The sequence below is a fragment of the Canis lupus genome, chromosome 4, assembly GCF_011100685.1.
Source record: "Canis lupus familiaris isolate Mischka breed German Shepherd chromosome 4, alternate assembly UU_Cfam_GSD_1.0, whole genome shotgun sequence".
NCBI lineage: Eukaryota > Metazoa > Chordata > Mammalia > Carnivora > Canidae > Canis > Canis lupus.
Window position 1 is genome coordinate 19,320,331 of NC_049225.1, and position 16,216 is coordinate 19,336,546.

The 16,216-nt window shown below is 35.3% G+C and overlaps 1 protein-coding gene across 7 annotated transcripts in view; it reads right to left on the bottom strand.

The window, feature by feature from the left end:
* Positions 1-16,216, bottom strand: part of CTNNA3 (catenin alpha 3) — a 1,666,571-nt gene that overhangs the window by 1,237,862 nt on the left and 412,493 nt on the right. For all 7 annotated transcript variants that reach the window (XM_038534069.1, XM_038534067.1, XM_038534068.1 and 4 more), the window contains one exon: positions 8,668-8,931. In XM_038534069.1, the coding sequence (XP_038389997.1) occupies positions 8,668-8,931 (264 nt within the window). The remainder of the gene's footprint in view (positions 1-8,667; positions 8,932-16,216) is intronic.

A 16,216-nucleotide genomic window follows, 5' to 3' on the forward strand; every position in this document is an offset into this window, starting at 1 on the left:
TTAGAAATGCAATAGATTTCTGTATATTAATTTTGTATCCTGCAACTTTACTGAACTCATTTATTAGTTCTAATAGTTTTTTGGTGGAGTCTTCAGAGTTTTCTATAAATAGTATCACATTATTTGAAATAGTGACAGTTTTACTTCTTGAGAGACACACAGAAAGAGAGAGAGGCAGAGACATAGGCAGAGAGAGAAGCAGGCTCCTTGCAGGGAGCCTGATGTGGGACTCGATCCCAGGTCTCCAGGATCATGCCCTGGGCCAAAGGCAGGCGCTTAACTGCTGAGCCACCTGGGCGTTCCTTTGTTTTTTATTTTAAAGAAGTTTTAAGCTTTTTCCCATTGAGTATGATATTAGCTGTGGGCTTTTCTTTTCTTTCTTTCTTTTTTTAAGATTTTATGTATTTATTTGAGAGAGAGAGAAAGAGGGAGATAGAGTGCACAAGTTGAGGGAGGGGTAGAGGGAGAAGCAGACTCCTCACTGAGTGGGAATTGGACATAGAGCTTGATCCCAAGACTTGGGCATCATGACCACAAGTCGAAGGAAGACCCTTAACTGATTGAGCCACCCAGGTGCCCCCAGCTGTGCGCTTTTCATATATGATATACAAACTTAAAATAGATTAGACTTAAATGAGAGATGTAAAACCATAAAACTCCTAAAAGAAAACATAAGCAGTAGTCTCTTTAACATTGGCCTTACCAACATTTTTATTGATATGTCTCCTCAGGCAAGAGAAACAAAAGCAAAAATCAACTATTGGAACTACACCAAAATAAAATGATTTTCCACAGCAAAGGAAACCATCAACAAAACAAAAAAAAGCAATCTACTGAATGTAAGAATATATTTGCAAATGATACATCTGATAAGGGACTAACATCTAAAATATGTAAAAACTTCTACAACTAAACACAAAAGGAATCCAATTAAAAAAATGGACAGTGGACCTGAGTAGACATTTTTCCAAGGAAGACATACAGACAGCCAGCAGAACACTTGAAAAGATTCTCAACACCACTAATCACCAAGGAAATACAAATCAAAGCCACAAAGAGGTATTATCTCACATCATTCATAATCGCTAGTATCACAAAGACAAGAAACAAGTATTGTCAAGAATATGGAGAAAAGGGACCCCTCCATGCACTGTTGGTAGAGAAATAAATTGGTGCAACCACTGTAGAAAACAGTATGGTGTTTCCTCAAAAAATTAAAAATAGAACTACCATAGAATCCAGTAATTGCCCTACTTGGTATTTCCACCCCCCCCCCCCCAAAAAAAAAACACTAATTCAAAAAAAAAAAAAAATACATGCCTATGTTTACTGCATAATTATTTACAATAGCTAAGTTATAGAGGTAAATAAATTAATGGATAAAGAAGAAATGGTATATATAGAAAATGAAATATGATACAGTCATAAAAGAGGACGAAATATTGCCATTTGCAACAACATGGAAGGATTTAGAGGGTGTTATGCTAAGTGAAATAAGTCCAATAGAAATGACAAATACCATATGATTTCACTTATATGCAGGATCTATAAAACACTTACATGCTTGTTTACAAGCCAAAAAAAACAAACCCATATTTTAAATATGGAGAACAAGTTGGTCATTGCCAGAAGAGAGATGGGTGAGGGGATGAGCAAAATAGATGAAACAGATGAAGGGGTATAAAAATAAGTAATAGAGATGAAAAGTACAGCATAGGAAATATAGTCAATAATACTATATTACATTGTATTACAGTATACTTTGCATGCTGATAGATGGTGACTACACTTACCTTGGTCAGTACTGATACATATGCTATATAGCTGAAACTAACAGTATATTGTAGGTCAATTATACTTTGACAATTAAAATAAAAACAAAAACTTTGCTCCTCAGGGAGAAGCTGGGAAATGGGGATCTATCTCATTTATAAGGTGATGTATTAGAGGTGGAGTTCATGATGAAAGTATATCTTGACTTTTCTACCTGTGTTGATGTGGGTATTTTCTCAGCTGCTCAATGTGCAGGAATCTCTCAACTAGTTTCTGCATTTCTCTCACAGGTAATAGATCCATGTGTAGCTGTTTATTCAGTGTGTTCATGGGTAGAGGGAAAGTCAAGAGCCTTCTATTCTGCAATCTTGCTGAGAATAGAGCTCTCTCTCTTTTCTTTTAAAAATATTCTTTGGTTTTGGTGTTCTTCAGCTTCATTACAATATGTGTAGATGTGGATTTCATTTTACAGATCTTGCTTGAGAATTATTAAGATTCTTAGCTATGAAAGTTGGTATTTTCCATCAATCCTAGGAAATTCTTAGTATTTTTTACACTTATATTACACTTATTATAAAGAATCTCTTCAAATCTATCTTTCAGATCATTAATTATCTAATCTCCTGTCTTGCCTAACCATTGAATTTTTCACAATTATGTTTTTCATTTTAGATAGTTCTGCCTGGTGAATTTTGACAGTCTTTTATTCCTTTACCATACTCTTCATACTTCAGTAAATAAGTGAGTGAATAATGTATAGTAGGCATTTATATTCAGTACCATAATTTCAATATTTGCAGTGTTTGAAGTTCTGATTCTGCAGTTCATTTTCTGTAAAGTCTCATTCGTGTGTCTTGCTTATTTGTGTGTCTTGTGGCACATTTATTTTCCTTAGACCTCTATGAGAATTTTTGGTGGACTAGGTAAAAGGCGCACAGAGGACTTGAGTTTACTTCTGGCAAGTACTTCAAAGTATGCCAAGACGGAACAACTTTAAATTTTCTACTTGGGTTTTAGAGGCTATTCACATAATATGAATTCTGACCCCCAAGTCCATTTAAGGATAAACTTATGGTTAAAAAATCTCTAATAGAGTGGTGCCTGAGTGGCCTAGTCAATTAAGTGTCTGACTCTTGATTTCAGCTCAGATCATGACCTCATGAGGGGCTCTGCACTCAGCTGGAAGTCTGCTTTACTCTCTCTCTCCTCCCCGTGCCCTTCACCTCACTCCACTTGTGAGTGTGTGTGCTCTATCTCTCTCTAAAACAAATAAATAAATCTTTTGAAAAACTCTTTAAGATATTTTGTACTCTTTTTTCTGAGCTTCACAGAGCCAAAGTTAAGCCATCAAAGTGTTCCTAAACTGCCATAGGGGCTAGTGTTTTTCTTATTCATCCAATAAGTGATCAAATTTAACAATTCTCAGCTTCATGCAAAGAGTCTCATGTGACTTTCCAGGTGGCAGGATATAGGCTTTGTTTTTTGACTTTAGTTCATGGTCTTTCAAAATCCAAGCTACAGGCCACAATGAAAAAGAAATTCTCACATCTGCCAGCATAGTGCTGTTGCTGGCTTGCTAGTCTGGATGTCTGTTCTTTGTATCTGGATGACCTCAATGAATTTCCCTAGTTTACCTATCAGATTACCCATGTATTTAAAAATTAAAAATATTTTATAGATCACTTTTAGTTTTTCCAGTTCACTATATTTACCTAGAAACCAAAACTTTTCTTTAAAAAAATCATATTACAGTACTTTAAGACATCAATGATGCCCATTTTTCTTTAACTATTACTAAATGCTAATCTGGTTGACAGAGGTCCTATTTTCTCCTTCAGGTAAAAACTTTCCTCAAAATCATTACTCTTAGTAAAGGCAGCATATCTTGGTTTAGGTTTGGTTTAGGTTTAGGTTTCTAGCAAACCTAAACTAAGGCTAGTTATTAGGGTAAACAGCCACTAAGAATAGAGAATTCTCTTATCATAGAAAAATATCTAAGCAGCCTATCACCTACATATGTTTCCGGTAGCTATCCTCATTAAATTCATGTCCCAGTTAAGTAGAGCAACATACCCAAAATATATGTACTTCCAGTTGGAGAAAGGAGAGGGAAAAAAAAAGGAGTACGGGAAAAAATGCTCTTCAATCCAAATCACAAAATGACATACAGCATTGTTACATGCATTCTTTCCTTCCTTCCTTCCTTCTTCCTTGCTTCCTTCCTTCAAATCGATGATATCATATCACACTTACTATGTACAGGACATTGTTCCAGGCGTTGGAATACAACAAGGAATAAAGAAATATATGAATTATGATACATAAATGAATATCTAAAAATAAAAAAATATATGACAGTTCTTTGAAAATGAAAAATTACTAAATAAAAGTCTTTGTTATTGTCATCTTTATCACAAGAGGATCTGGATAATTCTTACAGACCATCTTTTTCCCACTGGAAAAAGAAAATATGTTTTAATGGACTTGAAGTTTCAAAGCAATTTTCACTGGCAAAGGTTCTTGCTTAAAGGTATTTTCAAAATTCTGTTAACCTATAATTTGACACTTCTCCATTCTCATTCAGTCACAAATGCAAAAGGAACACCCTATAATTCACATTAAGCTCTCCAATAAATCAATCCATTTAGCCTGTACAGTGTTCTAATTCAACTTCTATTTTCTCCTCTAACAATAAATCTCAGATTCCATACCCACAACCAGCCGTGGACCAGAATGAAAGATTTAACAAAGCTTCAGCACAGTAGTTGTTGAATAAGCACTCTGATACATTTCCACACTATAAACATTTAATGAGACTTACTCCCAACAGAGTATTTACTACATCAGTTTATTTCATAGTATTATATTTGCAGAAGCAAGACAGAGCAAAGGTTATTTTGGATCCTTTACCAATACAGCTTCCTGTAAATAAAGAAAAATGCAACCACTTAATTTACAAAACCACTTTAAAAAGCTAAGTGCTCAATAAATTCTATTTTATCTAGTTCAGACAGTTCAGACAACCTCAGCAGCTATATATATATATATATATATATATATATATATATATATATATATATAAAATTCAGGCATCTTGTAGTGGTTTGAGCATCCCTGGCTTTAACTGGAACTGATATCAAAGGTTGTTAAGACAGCAATAGTATTTCTAGGAAGTATCTTTGAGACTCCCACCTGCCTCGTTCAGAAGTGAGTCAGCCACTAATCCTGAGAAAGGGAAGACTCCATCACCATACTGATTTCCACTCCCATCAATGCTACACACACACACACACACACACACACACACACACTTTCTTCTCTCTAACCACTGCCATATCTTGCCTGTAGCAGCCACTTTCAACCAAAGTGAGAAAGGAGAAGTCCCAAGAAAAGGAGCCATTTGGAAATCTTCTGTCTTCTTCTATAATCCTAAGAATATAGAATGACTGATTGGGATAAAACAGACATCTTATCCACTGATACAATTCTGTTTAGTACTATGAAAAAATGTGATAGGCAATCCTATCTGAGCACTTTAAAAAATTTCACTTCACCATACTATCCACTCTCCAAATACAGAATAGTTCTACTTAAATGACACAGGTACTTGGCTACATTTATAATTTCTCTGATGGTTCATACAGACTAAGAATCTTAGCATAAATTAATTACATTAAGTTGTATCTGTGATAATTCAATATAGCAGAGGACTGGGATCGCTGGGGGCGCAGCGGTTTAGCGCCTGCCTTTGGCCCAGGGCGCAGTCCTGGAGACCCGGGATCGAATCCCATGTCGGGCTCCCGGTGCATGGAGCCTGCTTCTCCCTCTGCCTGTGTCTCTGCCTCTCTCTCTCTTTCTGTGCGACTATCATAAGTAAAAATTAAAAAAAATATATAGCAGACTTAGAAATACCTTCTGGAATCAAACTAGATCACTTCCTGGATTCCACCACTCACTAGCCTTCTGATTTGAGCGTTATATGACTTATCTAACTCTCAGTTTTATTTTATTTTATTCTGTAAAACAAAAAGTATTTATAAGGACACTGCAATAATTAAGTATCACATTTATGTAAACTGCTTAGCTATCCAGAAATGTTACATATTAATGTATGGGGGAAACTAACATTCTGTTCATATCACTGGTATAAAAATACTAAGAAACACAATCTTGCCAACAAGGAGTTTTCAATCTCACTATGGGTACTGTTCAAAAGTCATCACTAATCATCTACCTTAATTGGTTTCTAGAATTTTCAAATAGATGCTAATAATTAGGAACTTAATAAATTTTTTCGTGGGTGCCAATAATAGGGAATTTAATAATGTTAGGTTAGAAATAAAGACATCTGTTTAAAGACATGTAACTAAAGGAAAACATGAAGAAAAGTTACTCTAAATTTAAATGAATTAGACTCTCATAAGTTTATCATGAAAGTAATAATGTTACCAAAAATATGGGAATTATATGTGTTTAGTTTAATTTTTAAGTTACCAGTAAAAAAAAATTACTTTAGTAATTTTAATTGCAATGATTTCATTAGGCAAAATTTGCCTCCAAATAGTCATCTTAATTAATGATAAGGAAATTTTTGAGCATTTACTATGTGTCAGTCATTGTATTAAGCCTTTTACCTGTATTATTAATTCACTGATTCTGACAACACTATGATGTAGGTCCTATTATTATTACCATTTTAGAGATGAGCAAACTGAGATTTAAATAACTTTCCTAGACACTTGGATGGCTCAGTGGTTGAGTATCTGCCTTTGGCTTAGGTCATGATCCCGGGGTCCTAGAATCGAGTCCTGCATCTATCTCCCTCTGCCTATGTCTCTTCCTATGTCTGTCTCTCTCTGTGTCTCTTAGGAATAAATAAATAAATAAATAAATAAATAAATAAATAAATAAATAAATAATTTTAAAAATAAAAATAAATTTTAAAATAACTCTCTTAAGGTCACATGGGAAACAAATGCCACAGATGAGATAGGAACCCTAGCATTTGGGTACTAAAACCCTAATCTTTAAGCACTATACTATGTTGCCTCCCATTAAGCAAGTGCATATCTGACTTGCATAGCTAATGATCTTTGACATCATACTTGAATGTCTGATAAGTATCTCAAATTCAACATGTTGGAAATTGAGTTTCTGTTTTTAAAAAAAGATTTTCTTTATTCATGAAAGACACACAGAGAGAGATAGAGACATAGGCAGAGGAAGAAGCAGGCTCCCTTCGGCAAGCCCCATTTGGAACTTGATCCCAGGACCCCGAAATCATGCCCTGAACTGCAGGCAGCCACTCAGCCACCCAGGTGTCCTGGAAATTGAGTTTCCTATCTTCCTCTCAAAATGGCTTTACCCACTGTGTTCCCCACCACTGCTGATGAAAACTTCATCCATTTGTTGTTAAAGAAAAAAAAAATTTAAAAACAGAGAAACAAACAAACAAACAAAAAACATAGAACCTTGTCGTTATCTCCGAAAGACACCGACGTGTACTGTCCCTATCTCCCTTCCAAGTAGGACTTACTGCTCAGCTGAGGGGAGTGTGGCCAACAGATGGTCCCCCAGCTGGAGATCCTACAGAGTCTATCCCAGTTGCAGAGGGCTGTTCCCTCTTCCCTGTGCCTGGACATCATACATAGCCTACCAAGGGCAGGACGACTTACATCCAGTGACTAAAAAAGGCAAAAACAAAAAGCCTGGCTATTTCTCCCTGATAGGGGACACCAGAGGGCAATCCTCCTTCTAGAGCTCTCTGCTGACTGGTCTAGGCTTTGTGGGTCTGGCTCATGGGTAGACTTCTTCCTCTGTTCAATCTTCCCCCTCCCTCTTCCCTTCACACATATTAACTCCTAACAATACCTTGTATCCTTGTATCCCCAACTCTTCAGTGTGTGCTTTTTTGGAGGACCCAGCCTGCAAGATCAGCCATGACTCCTCCCTTTCTCTCACATCCCACATCAGTTCTGTCAAATCCAGGTAGCTTTACTTAAAAAATTTAGCCTTAGTATTCATTGATGCCACCCTGGTCCAAACCAAACTGTGAGGAGGAATGAGGTAGTGCCCATAAAACATAAGATGGAACTTATATTACTACAATACCATTCTGTCTGGTTTTTCAGCTTCTCCTTTTGTTCTCCTTGAGTCTACAGTCTGCAGGCAGCCAATGTAGTCCTTTTAAGACTCAAGTGTCATACCTCTGCTTAAAACCTTACCCTGGATCCCATTTAAGATGAAGTAAAAGCCAGAGCCCTTAAGTGGCCACAGAGTCCCATTGGGTCTCCTCAGTTTGGCTCTGACTCAGCCCCTAAACTCCCCACTCAGGCACCCTGTCTTCTGTGCTATCCCTTAAACAATGGGACATGCATTGTTCTGTATCTCCATCTGCTCAATTACCTAGTCTCCTTCAAGCCTTCAAGTTATCTTGCTTTCTCAATGCGATGTTCTATATAATTTACTTATCTACAATGTTCATTATTTCTGGTTTTTGTCTATATTCCTCTGTTAGAACATAAGTTTCATGGGGGCAGTGCTCAATTATATCCCAAGCACAAAGAACAGAGCCAATGATATGTATTTGTGAAATGGATAAATTTTACATTTCATAAATTGATCCATGTAAACTAAAATCATCGTTCCAATCTAATCAACAATCCCACTTTAAATTCACTGACTTCTTTGGAAGAAATGTAAAGGAACTAGAAATCTACTGATAGAATGTTTTCCTGCTAATCAATTCATTGGGAGACAGAATGTAATGATGGAGACTGATTAAGTAACTAGATTTTTATTTACTCATAGTCTAAACTCCAATCTGAAAACCCACATCTGTTTATTTTCATACTGGGACACATCAAATCACATTTTACCTTTCTCTCCACTTACCTCAAGCTCATCAAGGGCACTTCCCAGGGTTGCTGCCTTAGATTCTGGTGGGGCAATCATATTCTGGATGCCTTGTGAAGCATTTGAAATTACATTGAGGGCATTGTGAATTTCTTCACAAACTGTGTCCTTGCTGGCTTTGAGGGAAGCAACATCAGAATGTTCCAAACAAGCTGAACATATTGAATGTAAGAGGGGGGAGTTCTGCTTCAGTGAGGCCCGGGCCCCTGCGATTTCATCCCTCTGATTTGGAGATTTTAAGTCCTAAAGAAACACATAAGAGGAGAGCTTCCTTACAATGGGTTATAAAAAAAAGATTTATACATAAAAGCTCCATTTTTCTGTCAATATAAATGAAAAGATAATAGACACTAAGAAGTCAGGTATAAGTTAAAATCAAGGGCATCAATTATTTCTGCACTCCTTCAGATTCTGTTAAAAGTTCTACAATAGGAAAGCTGAGCCAATTAGCAAATAAAGGTCACAATGGTGCAGATGTGTAATAACTAAGTAGATCTTACATTTGTCAGTCATATGTTGCTTATAAGTCAGGAAAATACTCTGACATTCACATTATTAAGTGCATTAGAAGAGAGCCTGAATTGCAAGGATGTTGATTACCTATTTCCATAGATGCTTATGATTGCCTTTAACCTTTTCATTAAAACTAAACCAATTCAGTTAAGAATATTAAATTGAACCTCCTACCATTCAGCTATTATCCACTTTTTTCAGAAATACTAATAATTTAATCCTGGTTCTTTCTTTCTTTGACATTTATTCAAAAAATAGTTATTGAGCACTTAGCATATGCTAGCCCTTGTGCCAGACACCAAGTGTACAGATGTAAAGAATCCTACAAGGATCTTGTTCTCCTGAAGCTTATGTTCTCGTTTGAAGGGGTGGAGGACTATCAACAAACAATATACTAGGTAAACAAATACACAAGACAACTTCAGGCAATGATAAATGCTATGAAGAAAACACAAAAGTGAAATGTCATAGAAACTGCGTTAGCTTGGGTGGTCAGAGAAGATAATTCTGAATATGATATTTGCAGTAAACATAAATGAAAAGCATTCCAAACAGTGGGAATACAGGGAAGAAAAGGTCTGATATAAGTGATATCTGATCAAAATTAGCTCAAAATATCATGAAAACACCTGGAAAACACTACATTACCCAAGGTTAACGTCATCAGTGATGTCACATGGGTATCATGTAGTCCTTGACATACTGTGACAAGAAAAGCACTTCACCACTCTAATATTCACTCCAGAAGTCCACAACCCCAGTCTAATCATGAGAAAAATAACAAACAAAACCAAATTGGGACACATCCTACATGATAACTGGGCAATATTCCTCCAGATTGTTAAGGTCATGAATAAGAAGTAGACTGATAAACCATCATAGACCAAAGGAGACAGGGGCCATTTATGACACCTAACTGCAATGTGGTACCTGATTGGATCCTGGAAAAGAAAGAAGGCATCTACAGAAAAATCAGTGAAGTCCAAATAAAACCTACAGTTTAATTAATAGTAATGCATCAATGTTTGTTCATAAATGGCAAATGTAAGATATTAACAACAGAGGAAACTAGAAGAAAGGCAGATGAGAATTCTCTGTACTATCTTTACAACTTTTCTGGAAATCTCAAATTTTAATAAAAATCAAAAGTTCATTTTAAAGAAAACTAATTCAAGAGAGTTTAACAATAGCTTATGTATTTCACATACAATATCTTATGTAATCATACAAAACCTCATGATAGATATTATCCCCCCCCCCATTTTAAAGGTAAGAAAACTGGGGTTTAGAAAGACTAAGTTCCTGAGCCAAGTTACAGAGTAGGAAGGTGGCATTTCTTATATTGTAACCCAAGTCATTATGACTGCTAAACCATGATGTTAACAACTATATTATAGTCTTTCCTACACAGGAAGGATCTGCTTTATTTGCTACTATACAAGGACGGGGACTTGTACCTATAAAAAACATAGTTTATAAAGTGATTCTAGATAATATCTTATTGATCATCACAACACCCTTTGAGGCAGTAAGGCTTGAGCTATTTGCCCCATTTTAACTAAATAGGTATTTAGTGTAAGGAGATTAAGAGGCTGGCAAAATAACTGAGATCTAAACCTAAGTCTTCTGATTGCAAATCCCATGCTTTTTTCACAAGACTCTGCTACCTCAGGATGATGTTGCCTGAGGTTAATAAATGGCTGTGCTACTGTATTTTTAGTTCCTTCCTTTCTGAAAATAAAGGCTGTCTGTGACTTCATGCAGGTTTTAGGGGAGATTAACTTCTTTACAAGATGTAGGGAGGACAGTTAGAAGTAGTTGTCAACTCACTATTTGTACTCACTAATTAACCAAGACAAGACACTTTGTAGTTTTCTTGGCTTGCTATGATTTTTCCCCTTATATTTCTGGTCTAGGTTCTAGTTCCAGCTCTGTCATTAGCACTGCAAAAGGGGAAAGTCTTCTACTCTTTCAATGTCTGTTTTTCCATCTGCAAAAATGGAGTAATGATACTTCTGCCAATGCTCTCACGAGATTGAGTAAGTAGCACATCAGAAATGGAATGTACTTGAAAAATAGTAGAGAATTATGGAAAGAGTACAGAATTATTCTTCCTAAAATATTCCTAAAATAATCTTCCTAAAATTTATCAAACTTAGTGTACTGTTTTTGTCCTGTGATACTCTTGTGATTTTCATATTTCTCATAATTTTATAGTACTACCTACATTTATCTCAGTGTGATTTGGAGGAAAAATAATTTAATGTTTAGATAGGATGCACACTTCTCAGAGGTATAAAAGATAAAAAGGATAAATATTCAGAAGGAGCTGAAGAAAATTCTCTGCATAATAGGGCATAATTAAAATTAATTACATAATTCCCTCTGAAGTGACCTACACATTATCCTGCTCTATTTAGAATGGCAAGGTCAATGTTTAGGTAGTCTCTGAAAGGTGAAAGTTTGTGAACATACATCACTACAAAGAAAGATAAGGTTTAAAGTATTAGTTCTTTTACTCTGATGATGACTATATCTCACTGATAGTTGTGTTAACTTTAATGCTGTAGGAACTTTGGAATTTAAAACAAAAGTTCTAATATATTTTGGATTTTAAGCCTATACTTTGCTATCTCTGCCCAAGGCAATGACCAAATCCTTAATATGTACTGATATCCCAAATAGCAAGCCAATAAATCTGAGAGAAAGGATAGATTCAGTGAACATAACAAATATAACATATTATGGCAGCTGGTGGGGGAAAGAAAGGCACGTTACAGAGTTTAAGTAAAGGAAATTGAGAAGACAAGACCATTTCTCCTAAAGGAAATCTCAAAGGACAAATTTAATGTAGTAAATAGTCATGCAGATAAAAGGGGAACTAATGAATGCCATCCTTCTAAACAAAAGGTTATAGTGGTCACTGTTATTTTATTCTGTTTTAACTTATAATATCATGGGTTCAAAAGTTCCTAGGCATTGATTTATCCTAAAATTTTAAATCAGGTCAAAATGGAAATTAAATGGTAGGGTCAATTAGGGATTTCTCTGGACATAGATGTCTAAAGAATTCAGCTTCCTGGGAATTGATACTTTTTTAATATCTTTTTTTAAATGCTCCAGAAGAAAAAGCTCACATGAGATTTCCAAGTTTAGGAGACATTAAATGCTTCCAGCTGATGCAGAAACACACAGATGGGATTAAAAAAGACCTTACAAGTCTGCGCAAGTGGGTAGAGAAGCAACATATGAGTTTTAACCCTGGCAAGAGAACAAAATATATTTAGGGATTTTAAAGATCACAGAGTATAAAAATGGAGGGCTCTAAGCTATCAGTTCATTAATTCAACCATTCATTCAGTATATATTGTTGAGCCCTTCTATAGATCAGTAGTGTACTCATAGAAAGAATACACAAATAAGGGCACCTGGGTGACTCAGTCGGTTAAGCATCTGACTCTTGGTTTTGGCCTCAGTCATGATCTCAGGGTCTTGAGATTGAGACCTGGGTCAGCTCCATGCTTAGCAGGGAGCCTGCTTGAAATTCTCTCTCTGCTCCTCCCCCTGATCATGCACTCTCTCTCCCTCTCCCTTTCAAATAAATAAATAAATAAATAAATAAATAAATAAATAAATAAATCTTTTTAAAAAAAGAATGCAAAATAACTTATAAATCAGAAGGGGAGACAAATTTATATGAGAGCTAAAATAGAGTTTTTCATAACATAGAGGAAAATCCCTCAGTTTGAGGGGATTGAAGAGGTAACTCTTAATCAGTGAGTAGAACTTATCCCTGTGTAAAACAGAACAAGTAAAGAAAACATCATGTGCAAAGGCCAGAGGCATGAGAGAGCAAGGAGCATGCAGGCCACTGTAGGTGGTGGGACAAGTATAGGAAACTTGAGCAGCGTATATCCAGCTAGATATATCCTGGTGGTGATATATCCAGCTAGAAAGGTAAGTGGGAGATTCCTAGCATGCCATGCTAAAGAACTGCAAGGGCAACCAGCTCAGATATGTATTTTCAAAGATTACTCTAGCAGTGAACTTTTAGGTGATTAGAGAGAATGAAATTACAGTCAGGAGTCTAGGCAATAATCCAGGCAAGAGATAATGAGTACCTGGACACTGAAAACTATTGCTAGGCTGTAGTATGAAGATTCAAGAAAATTTAGAAGGTAAAAATGATGAGACTTTGTAATATTTAGATGGGAGAGGGATGAGGAGATATTTAGAAGTATCTAGAAAATTTTTTCGGCAATTGTGTACATGGTGTGATGCATTCACCAAGATAGGGAATATCAAATAAATAATGTGTTTGGAAAATAAAGGTGAAATACATTTTGTCATCTGACAAATGTGAGATGCTAGCATAATATCCAAATGAAAATACACTATACATGGATCTAGAATTCAGAGTCTAGGCTAGAAATAGAGACCTATGAATTACCAGCTCATAGTTGGGTGGTAAAGCCATGAGTGTGGAATGTACAAGGTCTTCACCCAGGATGAATGTTATAAAAAGGAGAACCTGGGAGTAATCATAAATTATTTCTTGAGGAAGTAAACCTGATAATTGTATGTGTTAGTCCAAAATCCCAAATATATATTGTAAACCATGAGGAAAGATAATGGAAAATACTGAACTAGAAAGAAAGAAAGAAAAAGAAAAGAAGAAAAGAAAAGAAAAGAAAAGAAAAGAAAAGAAAAGAAAGAAAAAGAAAGAGAGAGAAAGAAAGAAAGAAAGAAAGAAAGAAAGAAAGAAAGAAAGAAAGAAAGAAAAAGAAAGAAAGAAAGAAAAAATTTTGTGGAAAAGAAACATAATCCAGAGAGTTTAAACACATTTATGCATCACAATGTTGAAGGAAGTTAAAGAGTAAAATTAAACTATACCCATCTTTACATAAAATTTTAGTGAAGCCATTGGTGTAACTACTTTAGAAAACTGTACCTACTAAAGCTGAACATACACATAGCTCGTGACCCAGCTATTCCACTCCTAGGAGAGGATATACACATATAGAAATATGTTCATTCATATGTTCTCTAAAAGACATATGCAAAAGCATTCCTAGAAGTCCCAAACTGGAAACATCCCAAAGTAATGAGAATGAACAAAATACAAATACATGCAACAATATGAAATACATGATAGAAAAAGACACAACAAAAGAATACATATTGCTTAATGCCATCTATTTAAAATTCATACTCAGGCTAAACTAATTTATGGTCTTTGAAATAAGAATAGTAATTACTCTTGAAAAGTAATTAGTAATTGGAAAGAGCAGAGGGATCCTTCTGGATTCGGGTAATTTTTCTCGTTCTGAGTACTGGTTATATGGGTGTGTTTAACTTGGAAAAGTTCAGTGAACTGTATGCTCACAAGATATGCATATTTCTGAATGTATCTTATACTTCAATTAAACCTTTTATATAAAATCAAGCAAAACAGAAATATCAGTAAAGCAAAGCAAACATTCAGTTTGTGACTTCTCTTAGCAAAGGACACTAATATAAATAAACTATGGACTTGTCCCGGTATTGCATTTCCCATGATATTAAGGGACAGATGAGAAAATTGGATATGCAGTCCATTTGCAAACATCTTCCACCCACTATAAGGGCTTTTATTTTTTTTTTAAGAAAAAAAATCTAAATGTTTGAAAAATAAAAATAAAAGAAAGGTACCAAAGCCTGGCCATTGAAAAGGCAAAGCTAAAGGATTTTCATAGCAGTTGATTCTTTGCACCCTTGAATCCTCATTTAAGAGGATCAGAGAAAACTTCCTTACTAAGCTACATCCTTGCCCAAGTGAATAGCTCAGCAGGTACTCTGCTCAACAAAGCAGAACTACATGAGAATTATTGAGTTTCTCTTCCAGGTGTTCAAATGAACTTTCTGGAACTGACAAAACCACTTAGGTAAGGGAGGGCAGGCTTATGAAGAATATTTTTGTTTTCTTAAGACTAAGAAGATATGCAGCAGAAAATCCCATGGATCCTTTGCTATTTGGATTCCATTCTATGTTGGCTTCTATCCCTGGTCTTCCCTCTGCCAAGATGCTGCCTGCTAACTGCTTCACTGGTCACTAGGCAGCTTCGTGCTCTAACAGAAAACAAAATAGTGCAAACACCTGCTAATTTAAATGTTTTTCTCCTACATAAATTAGGAAGTGGAATATTTAGACTTAACTGAACAAAGGATACAAGATGATAAAGTAAGAATAGAATACAGAGATAATAAATTTTTGAGCAAAAAAATAAAGATTGAAAAAATGTAAGATTCTACAATAAAAATATTATTAAGCAACAGAAAGAGGTCTTTACTGCTTTTTTATTCTTATTTTTCATTTTCTATATTAATAGGACAAATACAATGAAGAAGAAAATAAAAGGATTCTTCAAATTCAAATAGAAAACTGAAAAAAACATATAATAGCAGTATTAAGATACCCCTCAATGTATTTATTCTGGGCCATTAATGCATATCTTGGGTAGATGAAATACACAAAAGTGAATATTAATAACTTCAAGATACTTCCTTGGAAAGCATTATTGCTTAATTCTAATGTAACCCAACATGTCAGTCAAGACAATGTATATATAAAGTTCAGGGGATCCCTGGGTGGCTCAGCGGTTTGGTGCCTGCCTTTGTCCCTGGGTGAGATCCTGGAGTCCCAGGATCAAGTCCCACATCGGGCTCCAGGCATGGAGCCTGCTTCTCCCTCTGCCTGTGTCTCTGCCTCTCTCTGTCTCTCTGTGTGTGTGTGTCTATCATGAATAAATAAATAAATAAATCTTTTAAAAAATGTATATATAAAGTTCAGAAATGCACTATGTTCATTTTTTCCTATCTCAAACAAATACACTATATATTATATCTACTATTTGCCTCAAATTTATACCTAAAAAATAAATTTTATCTGAAGTCATCTACCATATGGTTAAAGTAAAAGGAGTAAAGAGTAAAGCAGAAAATAATGAGCTAAACAAAATCCAGATGTACTACATGC